This window comes from Eublepharis macularius, chromosome 13, assembly GCF_028583425.1.
Source record: "Eublepharis macularius isolate TG4126 chromosome 13, MPM_Emac_v1.0, whole genome shotgun sequence".
Taxonomy (NCBI): Eukaryota; Metazoa; Chordata; class Lepidosauria; order Squamata; family Eublepharidae; genus Eublepharis; species Eublepharis macularius.
The window spans coordinates 23525726-23539512 of record NC_072802.1 but is presented as its reverse complement, the minus strand read 5'-3'; the positions used below and the strand labels follow the sequence as shown (position 1 = coordinate 23539512).

Sequence of the window (13787 nt, the reverse complement as noted above, 5' to 3'; positions counted from 1 at the left end):
TCTGAGTCCTGGTTGCATGTTATCTTTATTACTTGACATCTCTAAGCGCTTTCCCAAGTATATTCATGACACATAGCAAAGTGACAGTGCCATCCTAAGTGGAGTTAAACCCTTCTAAGCCCACCAACTTCAACGCTCTTAGAAGGGCGTAACTTGCTTAGAATGGCACTGTAAGACTTGCTCAATAATTAAGAGGGAAAAATTATACAAGGATAGGCAGAAAGAAATGCAACGCAGTCCATTCTACCCTGAGACTGTAGGGGCTACGACATGCAGAAAACTTGTTTTGGCATTATACATGCCTTTACTTCATTCATTCTCAATTGTAGTATACAGGTTTGTTTTTTCAAAATTTGAGCCTGTTTTAGCAAGGGATGGATTCTGCATCCAGTACTAAATTATTACAGTATGTAAATAAGGAACTTGGCTTTGGGTGCAGAATTTATTTACTATTGTAAATCCATAAGCAGTTTTAAAGTCTAGCTACAAAGGCACTATTCAGGACAGACCATGGTTTGTTACATAAGTGAGTCTGGGGGAACTTTGTACTCATGTGTTCCTTTTTCCTCCCTCTTCTCAGGCCCAGGCAGTTAATGAAAGAGTGGAAGAGGCTGGAGTAAGTTTTCCAGGATTTGGGCACCCTGAACACCCATCACGACTAGAAGGATTGTGCATATAACCAAATACATGAAAATGCACATGACCAATATGGGTCCCAGAATGCAACTTTCGTTGGCACAGAATTTAAACTGTATTGGTGCAAGATTTAATTTTGAGCAAAGAATTGCTGGAGCCCTGAAGTAGGACCACAGAAATCCTAACCTGCCAGATTCTTCTGTCTCCCCCCCCCCCCCCCAAGTTATTGACAAACACTGGCTTGACTCCACTGAGAGTTTTCATAGATGGAAAGGATTTCTGTCCACGGAGTGAGAGTTCCTTGCCACCCACCTCTTCTTGAGCCCCAAATGCCCCCCAAAAGCTGCTCCTAGGGGACAGGTGACCCCCCTCCCCCCGGAACAGCAGAGCTGGTCAGAGGCCTGCAGTAGGAGAGGGGAGTCAGTGAGACTTGCAGCCCCATTTGGGGAAAATCTTCCATCAGATCCAAGCGCTTGTGTTTGAAAAAGGAGGAGCAGGCAACTCTTGTTTAAAGAAGCGGAGGATGATATTGGATATACGACAGTACCAAATATTTGGGCCAAGCTCCTGAATCCGATTATTACCAAAACGGTGTGCCAAAGGAAGCCCAGCACAGGAGGAGAGTATCCAAAGGGGAGCCTGCAGAAACAGCATCAGCTCGTTCTTACCTTTTCTTTCAGACTTTCCATCAATTTCTCTAGCTGGACTTTCTGTTCCTTCTCTTTTTCCAGTTCTGCATCTCTTCTTTCACATTCATCTTGGAGTTTCATAAGATGCTGGGAAAGGAGCAGGGGAGAGAGGAGGGGAAAAGCAGCACTAGTATTATTTAAGGGACATGGATTTATTTACCGGCTTACATTTTTAGACTACTCCACCTCCAAGAGGGAGCCTGGTTATACTAAAACGAATGACACAAAAACAACACTCATGTCAGCCGGGAAAGCATCAGCACTCCCACACCACCCCCTTCTTCCTGACCTTAAATGCGCTGTTGGCATAATTAGTCATCTGGATCTCTGCTCCCCCTATTTTTATCCTGGGAAGGGAGGACAGGAATATCCGTAACATGGGGCTGTTGGGAGGGGCTCTGAAGGAATTCTGTGACTGCAGAGTAGGCAGTCTTGAAAGGGGTGTCCACCCATCAATAAGGACAAAGGGCCTGGGAAGCGGGTTCAAGAAGAAACCCAATCTGGACATGCTTCCCACTGATGGAAAACAGATTTTTTTTTAATTGCCTCAATGAATTGGAACAAGATCCATCTCGTTCAGCATTCTCTCTCCAATACTAAGGGCAGTGGAAGCAAAGAAGCGGACCATGACAAGATCTGGGAGTGATTTATTAAGGAATGCACAGCTCATTTCAAGTACACAGGGAACCCGTCCCAAGTCACGGCTTTTCACTCGAGTGACACTGCCCTAGCTTACTTTCAGTTGACGCATTTTTCAAAGGATTATTGAAGGAGGTACCATCTTTGGTCAGTATCCAGCACCCCATCTTGAATTTTATATTCTTGACTGAGCTATGTAAGATCTGTGGGCAAAGGAATTACAACTCCTAAAGTGATAAATTGTCCTGACTTTATTTTATGCTGTTCCGGGGCAGAATTCTAAGGAATTCATTCTACGTTATTTTCAATTTCATCTCAGCATTCATTGAGTGCTAGGTCATGTATGTTTAATTTTTGCATTTTATTGATGGGGTATTTGTGTGATATTTTTGTGTGATATCTGTATTCCACTAAGGAAGGCCCTTGGGCCGAAATGCTTCTGGTTTTATTGGTTCTGTACATATGACAATGAGTTGTACTATTGTACCTGTATATTAGTGATTTTATTTTATTTATATACAAGGTTATAGTATGCATATGTAGAATTATATGATGTTTTAATCTAATTTATGTATTTCTAACTAAACTTTTTATCAGTGTTTTAATTTATATTTTAGTTATTTTCCACAATTTTATTTTTTTCTGTTGTTCCAACCTCCTTGGTTACCCTTGATACCAGGAAAAAGTCAAATCATCCTACACTTCCTCTTCTCACTTACTAATAAAGATCTATATATGTTATGTTGGGGGAAAGGATACACCAGTAGTTCCTCTGCCTTATGCTGTCTTGAGAAACACAGAAGGCATTCCTGAAACAGTTGCTTCAACTGGGCATTTTAGTTCCAGCCACATATCAGCAAGCAGCTTCTTTGTGGCTAGAAGACTGAATGAATCACATAGCTCTTGCTTGCGGAACTGGCACTTGCCCACATGGTTGGGTCATTTAAAGGACATCCAAAAAGTATACAGCTATCAATATGCACAGCACTTTGCAGAATAAAAGGCAAAAGAAAAGTCAAACAGATTCTTTGGGCCAACATTAAACACAGAGGAGTCAACAAAGGGAGAAAGTGGTCCCTGGCCCCAGGGAGGCCCGCTTGACCTCGACCAGAGCCAGGGCTTTTTCAGTCCTGGCTCCAACCTGGTGGAACTCTCTATCTGTTGAGACCAGGGCCGGGCAGGATTTACAATCTTTCTACCGGGCCTGCAAGACAGAGATGTTCTGCCAGGAATATGGCTGAGGCTGGGCTAGGCCTCCACCAGCCTGGAAAGAGGAGAAGATCTGAGCCCTTCCAATCAGAGTCGTCCACCATCTGACTGCTGTCTGGCATATTAGCTATTATATTGAAATTTTAAACTGTTTTATTGCTTTTATGATGTAAATTGTATGAAATGTTTTTATTGATGTCATCCACTCTGAGCCCGCTTGCAGGGAGGGCAGAATGAATGAATGAATGAATGAATGAATGAATGAATGAATGAATGAATGATAGATAGATCGATAGATCGATAGATCGATCGATCGATGGTTGATGGGGAAAGTACAGGATGATCTTGAGCCATTCATACTCTCTCAGGCTAACCTCCCTCACAGGGCTGTTGTGAGGATAAAAGGGCAGAGAGGAGAATAGTGTAAGTTGCTTTGGGTCCCCAGTTCAATTACATGCTCAGCAGCTCAGTTTCCAAAAGGGATAAAGATTAATGGGTTGTGCCAAAGTCTTCACAGAAAAGGTAACTTTTGCGGAGGAATTGGAAGAAAGGAGGAAAGGAGGAAGAAAGGAGGAAAAGAGGCAGAGTCACAAGATGCAGAGGAGTTAGCCGTGATAGTCTGTAGTAGCAAAATCAAAAAGAGTCCAATAGCACCTTTAAGACTAACCAACTTTATTGTAGCATAAGCTTTCGAGAATCACAGTTCCCTTCGTCAGATGCATGGAGTCACAAGGATGCTCTGCAAACTCCAGGGTGAGAAAGGGAGACATTTGAGGGAGCACAAGACTCCTGAAGGCCTGAGGGGCGAGTGCTGGAGCAGCAAAGGTCACAGGCAAGGGATAAATCAGGAGAAGAAAGCAGAGAAATCAATTTGGAAGTGATTGCTGGGAACACTCCACTATGCGGATGTTTCCAAAGCCTCAACAGTTCCACTACAAGGTTTGTTCTAATAATTCTGCGTTTCTACATACAACATGGGGAAGGGATTTCGGGAGCACTGCAGGATTCACCACGGTTTGTCTAAGGGGGTAAGGACCTTCCCAAGAGATCTAGCGGGCCTCAGCTCCCCTACCTGAGCCTGCATGGCTCCTGCTTGCCCGTCTCAGGAACAAGGGGCCGTACCTGCTGCATTCCTTGTAAAGCCTGCTGGAGGAGCTTCAGCTGCTGGTCTTTTCTCGAGTCTTCCTCTCGGCCCGCTTTGCCCTGCTCCTGCTTCAAGAGCTCCACTTCGTTCCTGTAGGCATCGAGCTGGCAGCGCAAGCTATCGTTTTCTTCCTTCAGAGCTTCTGTTTGTGATATTAAGGCTGAGACGGGGAATATAAGGAGGGTGACAACTGTGGTGGACGGGCACCTTTCAGTGAAACCAGACAAATTTCCATCTTTGGAACTGATTTTCTTTTAAAACACAGAGCACCTAAGGATCTCCGCTGAGGCGCCTCTCTTTTTCTAGGGCCAGCAAGCACAGGGGACAGCAAGTGTGTTGCAGTGGTTAGAATACTAGACTAGGATTTGGGAGACTCAAGCTTGAATCCCCGTTCTGCCATGGAAGCTTGTTGGGTGACCTTGGGCCAGTCTGAGGCCATGGAGGGGGGGCGTGTTCTCTCAGTCTAGTTAGAGATGAGGTAACACGCCAGAACTGTGAAGTTTGTTCTCTAATTACATGGTTTCTTTACAATGCCATCTCCAGAAGTCAACTTCCACCTTGTAGCTTGGCCAGTTCACAACTCTTCACCTCCTCCTGTTCACATCTCAATGCTAGGGCACCTTTCCCAGCCTGAGAGCTCCTTCAAATTCCTAAAGTGCCTGTCCTGGCCACTATACCCTTCCTGCAGAGTTAAACTAAGAGGAAGCCCATCTTCCTGGGTTAGGTGGGAAAGCTCCTCCTGGCTTCCCTAGAGGCCAAGAATGCCAACTTCTGAGGTTTGTTTACGCCTACGAAGCCCCCAAGCCTGCCTGCTCACAGCCCTCTTCCCAGCCTCCCTCATGCTGCCTCCTCTATATCTTTCGAGGGGGGGGGCTTTATCCCTCTTCCTCAGCTACTCCAATTCCTGCTTCCCTGTTCTTATTCCTGAATAGGCTCTTTTTCTCGAGGAGACCTTTATACCAGAGGAGGCCTTTGCTCCACAGGAAGCTAGTACTGGTTGGCCTTCCTCCTGTCTGCTTCTCCCTTACTCTTGGAAGCCCAAATGGCTGTTTCCTTGGCCTGTTGCCTTCCTTAGGGCAGTGCCTCTGCTTCACCATTTCTCCCCCAGGGATAGGTTGCCAAGGGCTCTCAGACTCACCTGCATCACAAGATGGTTGTGAGGATAAAATGCAGGACAGGAGAACAATGTAAGCTCCTTCGGGGCCCCATTGGGGGAGAAAGGTGGGGTATAAATGAAATAAATAAATAAGGGGGCTTGCTGTTGAGCCTTATCTTTTATGTACTAAAATGAAAATAAGTCCCAGTTATGTAAGTTGCCTGGCCTTTCTTTTGCCCTCATGTATTTCTGAAAGACTGCCCAAAATGTTAACACCGCCTCTATGTTCTGTCCACCTTCACCTGAATTTCAGAGTGGGCTGAGCACATCCATCAATCATAGGCTGGGCTGAATCCCTTACTCACAGTGCACGCACACCTAGACCTCTGTTCTGTGGCTGGACTCGTTTATTTTTTCGTCATCCACTCTGCCTGTGTTGTGAGTTCTGTGTATGGATTCACTAACTGCCCTTGGGATTCAGACTCGGTGGTCCCCATTTTTTCTAAAGTCTTCCTCCAAGCCCTTAATGACATGTGGGCATTCTTCAGCTGGACTCACTGCTTGAGTTACTGGCTCTGCATGCACCTTCAGTTCTTGTTTTGTACTACTGAAGCCACTGTCATCTAGATTGCATTTGAATAATGCGCAGGTGGATGGTATTGCTTGATGGGGCAAGTAGCTTGGTGCAGGCACATGCAGTGGCTGCCTACCAGATAAAGAGAACATTTCTGTATTCATTGGTTGCCTGTGACCAAGACTTTGTGCAGCAGCAGTACCAGTACAACTCAGACAGAGTTACCCCAGGGTCTTCCTACAGGTGCCAGAGTCACTGTGTCCCTACAGTGACCCTGGCACCTGTAGGAAGACCCTGGGGCTCTGGTGACCCTACAGTGGGCTCACTGTGACCCTGGGGCTCACTGGGATCCTACAGTGCCCCTGACACCTGTAGGAAGACCCTGGGTCTGACCCTGACCCTCTGATAATAAAAAGGAGAACATGCACCCTTGAAGCCCATCCACCCTGAATTCAAAAGTTTTAGCTGCATTTCAAACACTGCCAGTCCTTTCGGTACCTGATTCTTCCATCTCTTTGGTCTCAGATGGTTCCGTGTCATCATCAGACATTTCCATCTCCTCTTCTCGTCGGATGCCCATCAGCTCATCATTATGAATGTTACGGATTTCCTAGAATTTACAGAGTATTTTTTAAACGAAAGTGTTATCATTCTGGTGCTGCTTGCAGCTAACAACCTGCAAGAAGTAGGAAAGTGAAAAGAATTAGAGGGGAGAAGGTGAAGGATTCCATGTTAGGTGTACCTGTCCAAAGCATACACCACCAGTCAAGTTCCCAATTTTCACTGTCAGAGGATGCAAACTTCTACCACATTTATTCACAAATTTGGGGGCACTTTTGCATGGAATTCTTCCCCCTCCCTGCCCCAATGGTAAGTACCATAACTTTTATACAACACATTTGATGAACAAAATAATCTGTATACTTTGTCATTTTATCTTCATCATTACCATTAGCAATAAAGACAGAGACTGAAAGAGTAGCTCAAATCCATGAGTAACCCTAAGATGTTAACCAATGCCTTCCAGGTCCATACCGTGAGCACCCAAGACACTAGAGCCATGCCCAAGTGTGTCGTTTTGGAGATCTACTGTAGGAAGATGAAAAGTGAGCCTCTCCCCTTGTTTCCTGGGCACCAAGGACAGGAGTTTCCCTGACTCTCAAGCCCTTCTTTGGGTGCCAACCAAGGAGAGCTCTGCTATTCTCCAGAAGCTAGCACATGGAGAATAGTTTGGGAACAAAACAAAAGCCACACTTGCAAGCAAGCAGAAGTGATCACCAGGGCTCATTACTGGATGTAAGAGTTTGTTCCTGTTACCAGGTTACCTGGGACATCATACCCCTTGTGGCCAACTTCTTTCATCTCTGCTCAAGTACCCAAAACAATTATTAGGTGACAGTCTCGCTCCTCCATCCTCTTACTTGATATACCGTTTCTTGCACCAATCCGAGCCATCGCAGGATATTGAGAGAACCTACCTGAATAACGAACATGATGGAAGCAGCAGAAGAAAGAGGATAACCTTTATTGAGGGTAGTCTGTGCCTAGCAGCAGCACTGCATCATCCCTGTGAGTCAAGCTAGCCTACCAAAAAATCCTCAAAGTGGTTTATTCTATCTGTTCAACTGTGAGATAGTCCACATACTACCTTTGATATCTGTTACGCCCGTTTGATATCAGTTATGCCTGCAGGGCTTGTTCAGGAAAATATATCAATTCTGCCCTACTTGAACTATTTTCATCCTGTCTGTTTGCTACCTAGGAGGGTCATATTTAGCAAATCCTTGGATGATATACTGGAGTTCTTCTCAGTTCTGCTTTTAAAATAGGGAGCAGTCACTATGATGCAACATGGAGGGGGTGGAGCAGCAGCAAGTCTGGTAACAGTCTAGCAGGCAAACTCCTTGACCAGAGATACAAGCCCGTCTTAAAAATTCAGGTTCCTGCTCCCACTTTCTCTAGCTTCATTCTTGGTCAACACAGACAGGGACTTAGAAATGCTTAAGATTTACCAGATCACAGTAACAGTTCGTGCAAACATGGCTTCACTGCCGATTACCAAATACTCTGCAGGCAGGGCTAGGAAAAGTCCACACTTCACACACACCCAGCACAATTTCAGAAGAAAACTCCCCCAAACAATTTTTGATGGGGCTACTTGTCACCATAACTTACCTGATGCTGCCACAATTTGCAAGGTACCTCAACTGAACTTTTTAAAAATCTGGATTCTGTCAAGTCCCCAGGGCAGGTAACTGTCCCTCCTTAGTGGGGAACTGACACAGTGTTTGAGTTCATTTTCCCAACACAGTTCTGATCCACTTTTGGTTAAGCCAACCGTCTCAAACCCGTGTGATGTGGTCCAGTCCTGGCTGTTGTCCTCCAGGATTTTGCCTTCCCCTGGCCACCCCACCGAGGGTTCCTGTGGGGTCACAAACGATAAGCCACAGGAAGAAAAATTAAGGCGGAAAGGAGCCCTATTTGGACGCTGCCCTAGTGAAACGGGAGCTGCAAGCATCTTGCTGGAACCTCAACTGCCCTCAATTCCAGAAGCTGAGTTGGGGGAAGGACCCATTAATGGCTTATCATCTGTGACCCCACAGGAACCCTCGAAACCCCCCCCCAACATGCCCTTATTGGGGGGGGAGACCCCAAGATTGGGCAACGAGAATGTGAGCAATGGAGGAGCATTTGCCAAGGGAGCTTGTTTCTCGCTCGAGACTCACCAGAACCGGAGGACGGGACAGACCTCTGAGGAATGGAAAAAGACCTTTTGGCCGACCTCCAAGAACAATTACAGGTGACGAGATACGACCTGTTAGCCTTAACGTGTCTCACAAGAGGTTGGGATAAGGGCCACCAGAGATGCACAGAGGAGGTCACCCCAGGAGGGTGCAGGGGCCCCTCATCAAAGCAACCTCGAAGAGCGGCCACCTGCTGAAGTGGCGATGGGATTACAAATTACTTATGGCCCAGCTCCACCCCAGGAGCTGCTGGGGCCACAACCTTCTTTGCACCAAGCGATGGCTGGAGCTGTTCCAGGAACTACGGTCCTCATAACCAGCGGGTTTGGAGTGGGGGAAGGGAGGGTAATGAGACCTCTTGTAACAGAGTCACCAACAACCGCGGGATTATAGCCTACCCCACCCCAGGGGACAGGGACGAGAATAAATTGGGTCCCTACGGGGACAGGATTACAATCAAGTCACCTACACATGTGGAACCCTAATGCACAACATTCCTATGAAACGCAGTGGGGTCAGGCGCCATACTAGCCACCACCCCCTCTTTCTGCCACCAGCAGCCCCTTTACTTTATAGGGACTATGCAGCAAACCAGATACCCCCAGGATTACCAAGGGATCAAATGCCACAGCCTCTCTTCGCAGTCCCAATCCCAAGGCAAGTGACAGCTCCTGGAACTGGGGCTCTTGCTGTAACAAAATGGTTTCCAGGGGTGAAATGAGTGCCAGTTGCTGTTAATCTGTCTTTAAAGAAAGGGGAGGAAATGTTTCCCCTGAGGGTTGATGGGCTGTGAGGCCAGAGAGAGGCCTGCAGGAGTCTTGGTGTGGGACACCCTTCTTCCTGGACTACAACTCCCACCTGCCCCGGGCCAAGAAAGTGCGGGAAAAATAAGGGGTGGAGCTGGAATTGAGAGACTCAGCCGATCCTGAGGGGAAAAACGTCAGTTAGGCTCCTTCTTGGTTGAAGAAGGAGAGGCTCCTGCTGCTGGGTGAAACCCGGGTGCCTAGGCTCTAAATGTGGAGGGCCTGGGAGGCAGCACAAAGGAAATAGAAGGTGAACCTTCCCTCAGACCCCCCCCCCTTAAGGTAGAGTAGGGAACAGTGTGGTAGGGAAAGCAGACAGCGGTTCTCTTCAGTTTGATTTTCTGCCCTATGAGTTCTGAACAGGGGGGTCTACCCCTATGTGTTGTGCCTTTTCCTGCCTTGTATATAGTGCTCTATATATAGTTATTAAATTATACTTTTTTGGAATATAAAGAACCTTGTGGTGCTCTGACTACGTAAGCTCCCCCACTTGGCACGCTACAGGGAGGGAGGAAGGGAGCCCAGGAGAAAATGATCAGGCCAGACCTTGGTGGGTTGGCAATTCTCCAGGGCCCACTCAAAGATTGGGGAATTCACTTCCCAGTAAGGAACCTCAGCCAGAGGGGTCTCACTGCCCCTCAGTCAGGCGGTGTACAATTCAGTGAGTGGTGGCAGTGACGAAGAGTGTGAGCCACGCCCACCAGGGATGGTGGGAGGCGGATAGCAGGGCTAGCAGTCCATTATCGGCGGCTCAGTTGCCCGGACTGAGAGCCAGCGCCCGTTCCGCCACACTTGCAATGGAGCGGCCTCAAGGGTGGTGCAATCTAGAAGCCAGATTTGATGGAAACCCTGAGGACTTGGGGTTTTTCACTGTACAAGCCATGGAATTTTTCCAGGACTGGGGACACTTGTTCCTAAATGAACATAGCAGGGTGAGTCCCCATTGGGGGGGGGGCGCAGCTGAATGGTACTTTACCCTCTATGAGGTGGGGGTGCCCAAATTACATAGCTTAAATGCATTTGTGTACGCCTTGAGAGTCCAATTCGAAGATCCTCTTGATGAGAGGGCCAGAACAAAATTAAAGACAATAAGGCAAGGGCAGAGACCCATCCGTGAATACGCAGCCAAGTTCAGGCAATATGCGGCCAAAGTGCGGGGTTACCATGAGGGAATTAAAACTGAATTTTTCCGTAATGGATTAAATGCTGATTTATTTGCCAAGGCATTAGTGCAAGACGCCCCTGGGATGGATCTAGCTGGCGTGTGAGGTCGAGAACCAGAACCAAGTTGTGAAACTTGCGCGAATGCAGCAACTTACTGGAGCCAGGAAACAGTCCTTGGAACCTAGGGGAAGAGGGCTGATGGGGTCCAGACAACCTGCACCTGGAATGGAGAGAACTAGACATTGGAGACAAGGCTTGTGCATTCAGTGCGGAGGCATTGGACATTTTGCATCCCAATGCCCAAGGAGACAAGAACCTGCTGGGAGGGGCCAGCCATCAAGGAGACTGGGGCCCCCCCTAAAACCCCAAGCAGGAAAGCGCTGCCAAAACACAGGTGACCTGAAGCCGGCTTGGAAGCTACCGAAACGCCTGAGGAAAGGAAGCTCGAGCAACCGTCGGGAAATGAGGGAGACTGCCGTGAAAAAGTCCGGCCGGCAGGTCCCCCAGAAAGCATCACCAAGAAAGGTGAGAGAAAAAGAGGCTCTACTGTTTCTACCAGTAACTTTAGTTAATCCTTAAAAAGGGACTCATGTGCAGGTGCAGATGCTAATTGACTCTGGCTGCACTCGAGACTTAACAGCCCCAGCCCTAGTCACAGGACTGGGGCTCGATGTAACAGAATTAAACCAACCCTTCGTATTTGAGCAAATGGATGGATCTAGCATGAAAGATCACACTACCTATCAAACCAAACCAGTCCTAATGGGCATGGGAAATCACTGGGAATCCAGGATTTTTATAGTTAGCACAGTGGTCAACTATTCACTGGTGTTAGGGAACCGGTGGCTTTGGGACCATGACCCACACATCAAACGGAAGACTGGAGAACTATATTTTGATGTGGGGGGAAATTGCACAGGACATGTGTGGGCCCAAGAATGGGGGTCGAAATGCTCCCCCACCGCTAGAGATTGTGTTGCTAACCAGTGACAAGGTGGACCAAATCCCCCTCGAATACTGAGACTTGAGACAAGTGTTTGATGAAAAATAAACTGATGAACTTCCCCCCTACAGAGCTACGGATTGTGCTATTGAATTAATCGTCAGGGGAAAGTTGCCAAAAGGGAAACTGTATTCCATGAGCCCAGCAGAAAGAGAGGAATTGCGAGAGTTCATTGATAAAACTTGGCGCAAGGATTCATCTGCCCAGCCAGCTCCCCCCATGCTGCACCAGTGTTGTTCTGCAAGAAGAAAAATGGGGGGCCAAGACTGTGTACTGATTATCGTGAAATAAATGCTGTGTCAATGGCTAATGCATACCCCCTCCTGCTTATCAGAGACTTATTGAGCGTAGTGGCACAAGGAAAGATTTTCTCTAAACTGGATTTAAAAGATGCTTACTTCCGAGTAAGAATAACGGAGGGGGACAAATGGAAAATCACATTCAACACCCCGCTGGGGCAATCTGAATATTTCATCATGCCTTTCGGATTGCATGGGGCCCCAGGGTTTTTTATGAATTTAATTAATGAAGTGTTACACGAATACCTGTACAAAGGTGTGGTTGCTTATCTTGATGATGTTTTGATTTATTCAAAAGACTACGAATCACATGTAGAATTGGTCAGGAAAGTGCTGACCACACTAAAGGATCATAAGTTGCCGGTGAAATTGTCTAAATGTGAATTTCATAAAGAGGAATTGGATTTCTTGGGATACCGGGTATCAGAGCATGGATTAAAAATGGACCCGGCCAAAATTCAAGCCATGGTGGGGTGGGATCCCCCCACAACTAGATGGCAATTACAATCGTTCCTGGGTTTCTGCCTGTTGCAGAATATACATACAACAACGCAATACACAGTTCCACAGGGGCATCCCCTTTCAAAATAGCTCAAGACTATGAAGGAACAGCCATGCCTTTTGTTACAACCCCTGGCTCTCAACAACCAGGAGACCTGGGGGAATGGTGGACTAACTTAACAGACCAATGGAAAATCATACAAAAACTTTGAGCAAAGCCAAAGAGGAATATAAAAAAATTGCTGACAGAAAACGCTCTGAACAATGAAAACTACAATCAGGGGACTTTGTGTATATCGCCACAAAAAATATTAAAGAACAGCTTAGTAAAAAGCTTGGATGGACATTTTGGGGACCATTTCCTGTCAAAAATGACATAACTGTGGAGGTAGAACTCCCAAAGAACTTAAGACAACTCCATCCTGTATTTCACTTCAGCCTACTGAAAAAGCCCCCCATCCTGACAAATGGCATCCAGAACGGGGGGGCCCTCGACCAGTCTTAGTAGATGGACAAGTACAGCATGAAGTAGAAGATATTTTGGATTCTAAGTTAAAACACAATAAACTGTATTAGCTTGTGTGTTGGAAATATTTTATTGAATCAGATAAGGAATGGGTGGAAAGTTCACATATAAAAGCCCCAAGATTCATTGCCGAATTCCACAGACTTTACCCTGACAATCCTAGGCCCCTGTAAAGAGGGGGGGGGGTGCTTAGGGAGGGCAGTAATGTCATGTATGCACACATCCATGCCATTTATATATTCTCAGATCTAACGTATTGATCTCATGTCATGCTCTTGTAATTGTACTTTGGAATATAGTCATACCAATATTGGCCTACTTAAAACTGAAAGTGCCTTGCTTGCTAATGCTGATTTCACAGAACAAGTAACCAACCTGTTATCTCTGAAAATATGCTTCACCGACCTTGCAGCTGCAACCAGAAATGTAACCGTTTCACAGGGGAGAGAAAGACTTTGATTGCTTTGTAATCTTCTGCCTTTCTGCTGTCTAGACTAAGCTATTGTGTTCTCATGTACCTTCTTAGATTTTCGCGCCTAAAAGCAATCTATCCTGGGGGAGGGGGGAAATGATGCTCCTTATATCAATAGTACTTTTGCCTGTAAAATCATTCCTGCCAACTTTCCCATCTATGGATGTACCCATGAACTTAATGGATTTCTAAATAAAAGCCTTTCAACCAATGCACTGGAGTGCTTGCTGTGAGGGGCTTGGGGGTCTATCTGCCATGGTCTGCCATCCCTAGAACTGACAGATTGCT

At 46.6% G+C, this 13787-nt stretch overlaps 1 protein-coding gene across 3 annotated transcripts in view; it reads right to left on the bottom strand.

Moving 5' to 3' along the window:
* The window catches only part of ENOX2 (ecto-NOX disulfide-thiol exchanger 2), a 42752-nt gene that overhangs the window by 3272 nt on the left and 25693 nt on the right, over window positions 1-13787 (bottom strand). For all 3 annotated transcript variants that reach the window (XM_054996678.1, XM_054996680.1, XM_054996679.1), the window contains exons 9-11: window positions 6486-6597; window positions 4296-4477; window positions 1305-1412 (exon numbers count right to left, since the gene is read on the bottom strand). In XM_054996678.1, the coding sequence (XP_054852653.1) occupies window positions 1305-1412; window positions 4296-4477; window positions 6486-6597 (402 nt within the window). The remainder of the gene's footprint in view (window positions 1-1304; window positions 1413-4295; window positions 4478-6485; window positions 6598-13787) is intronic.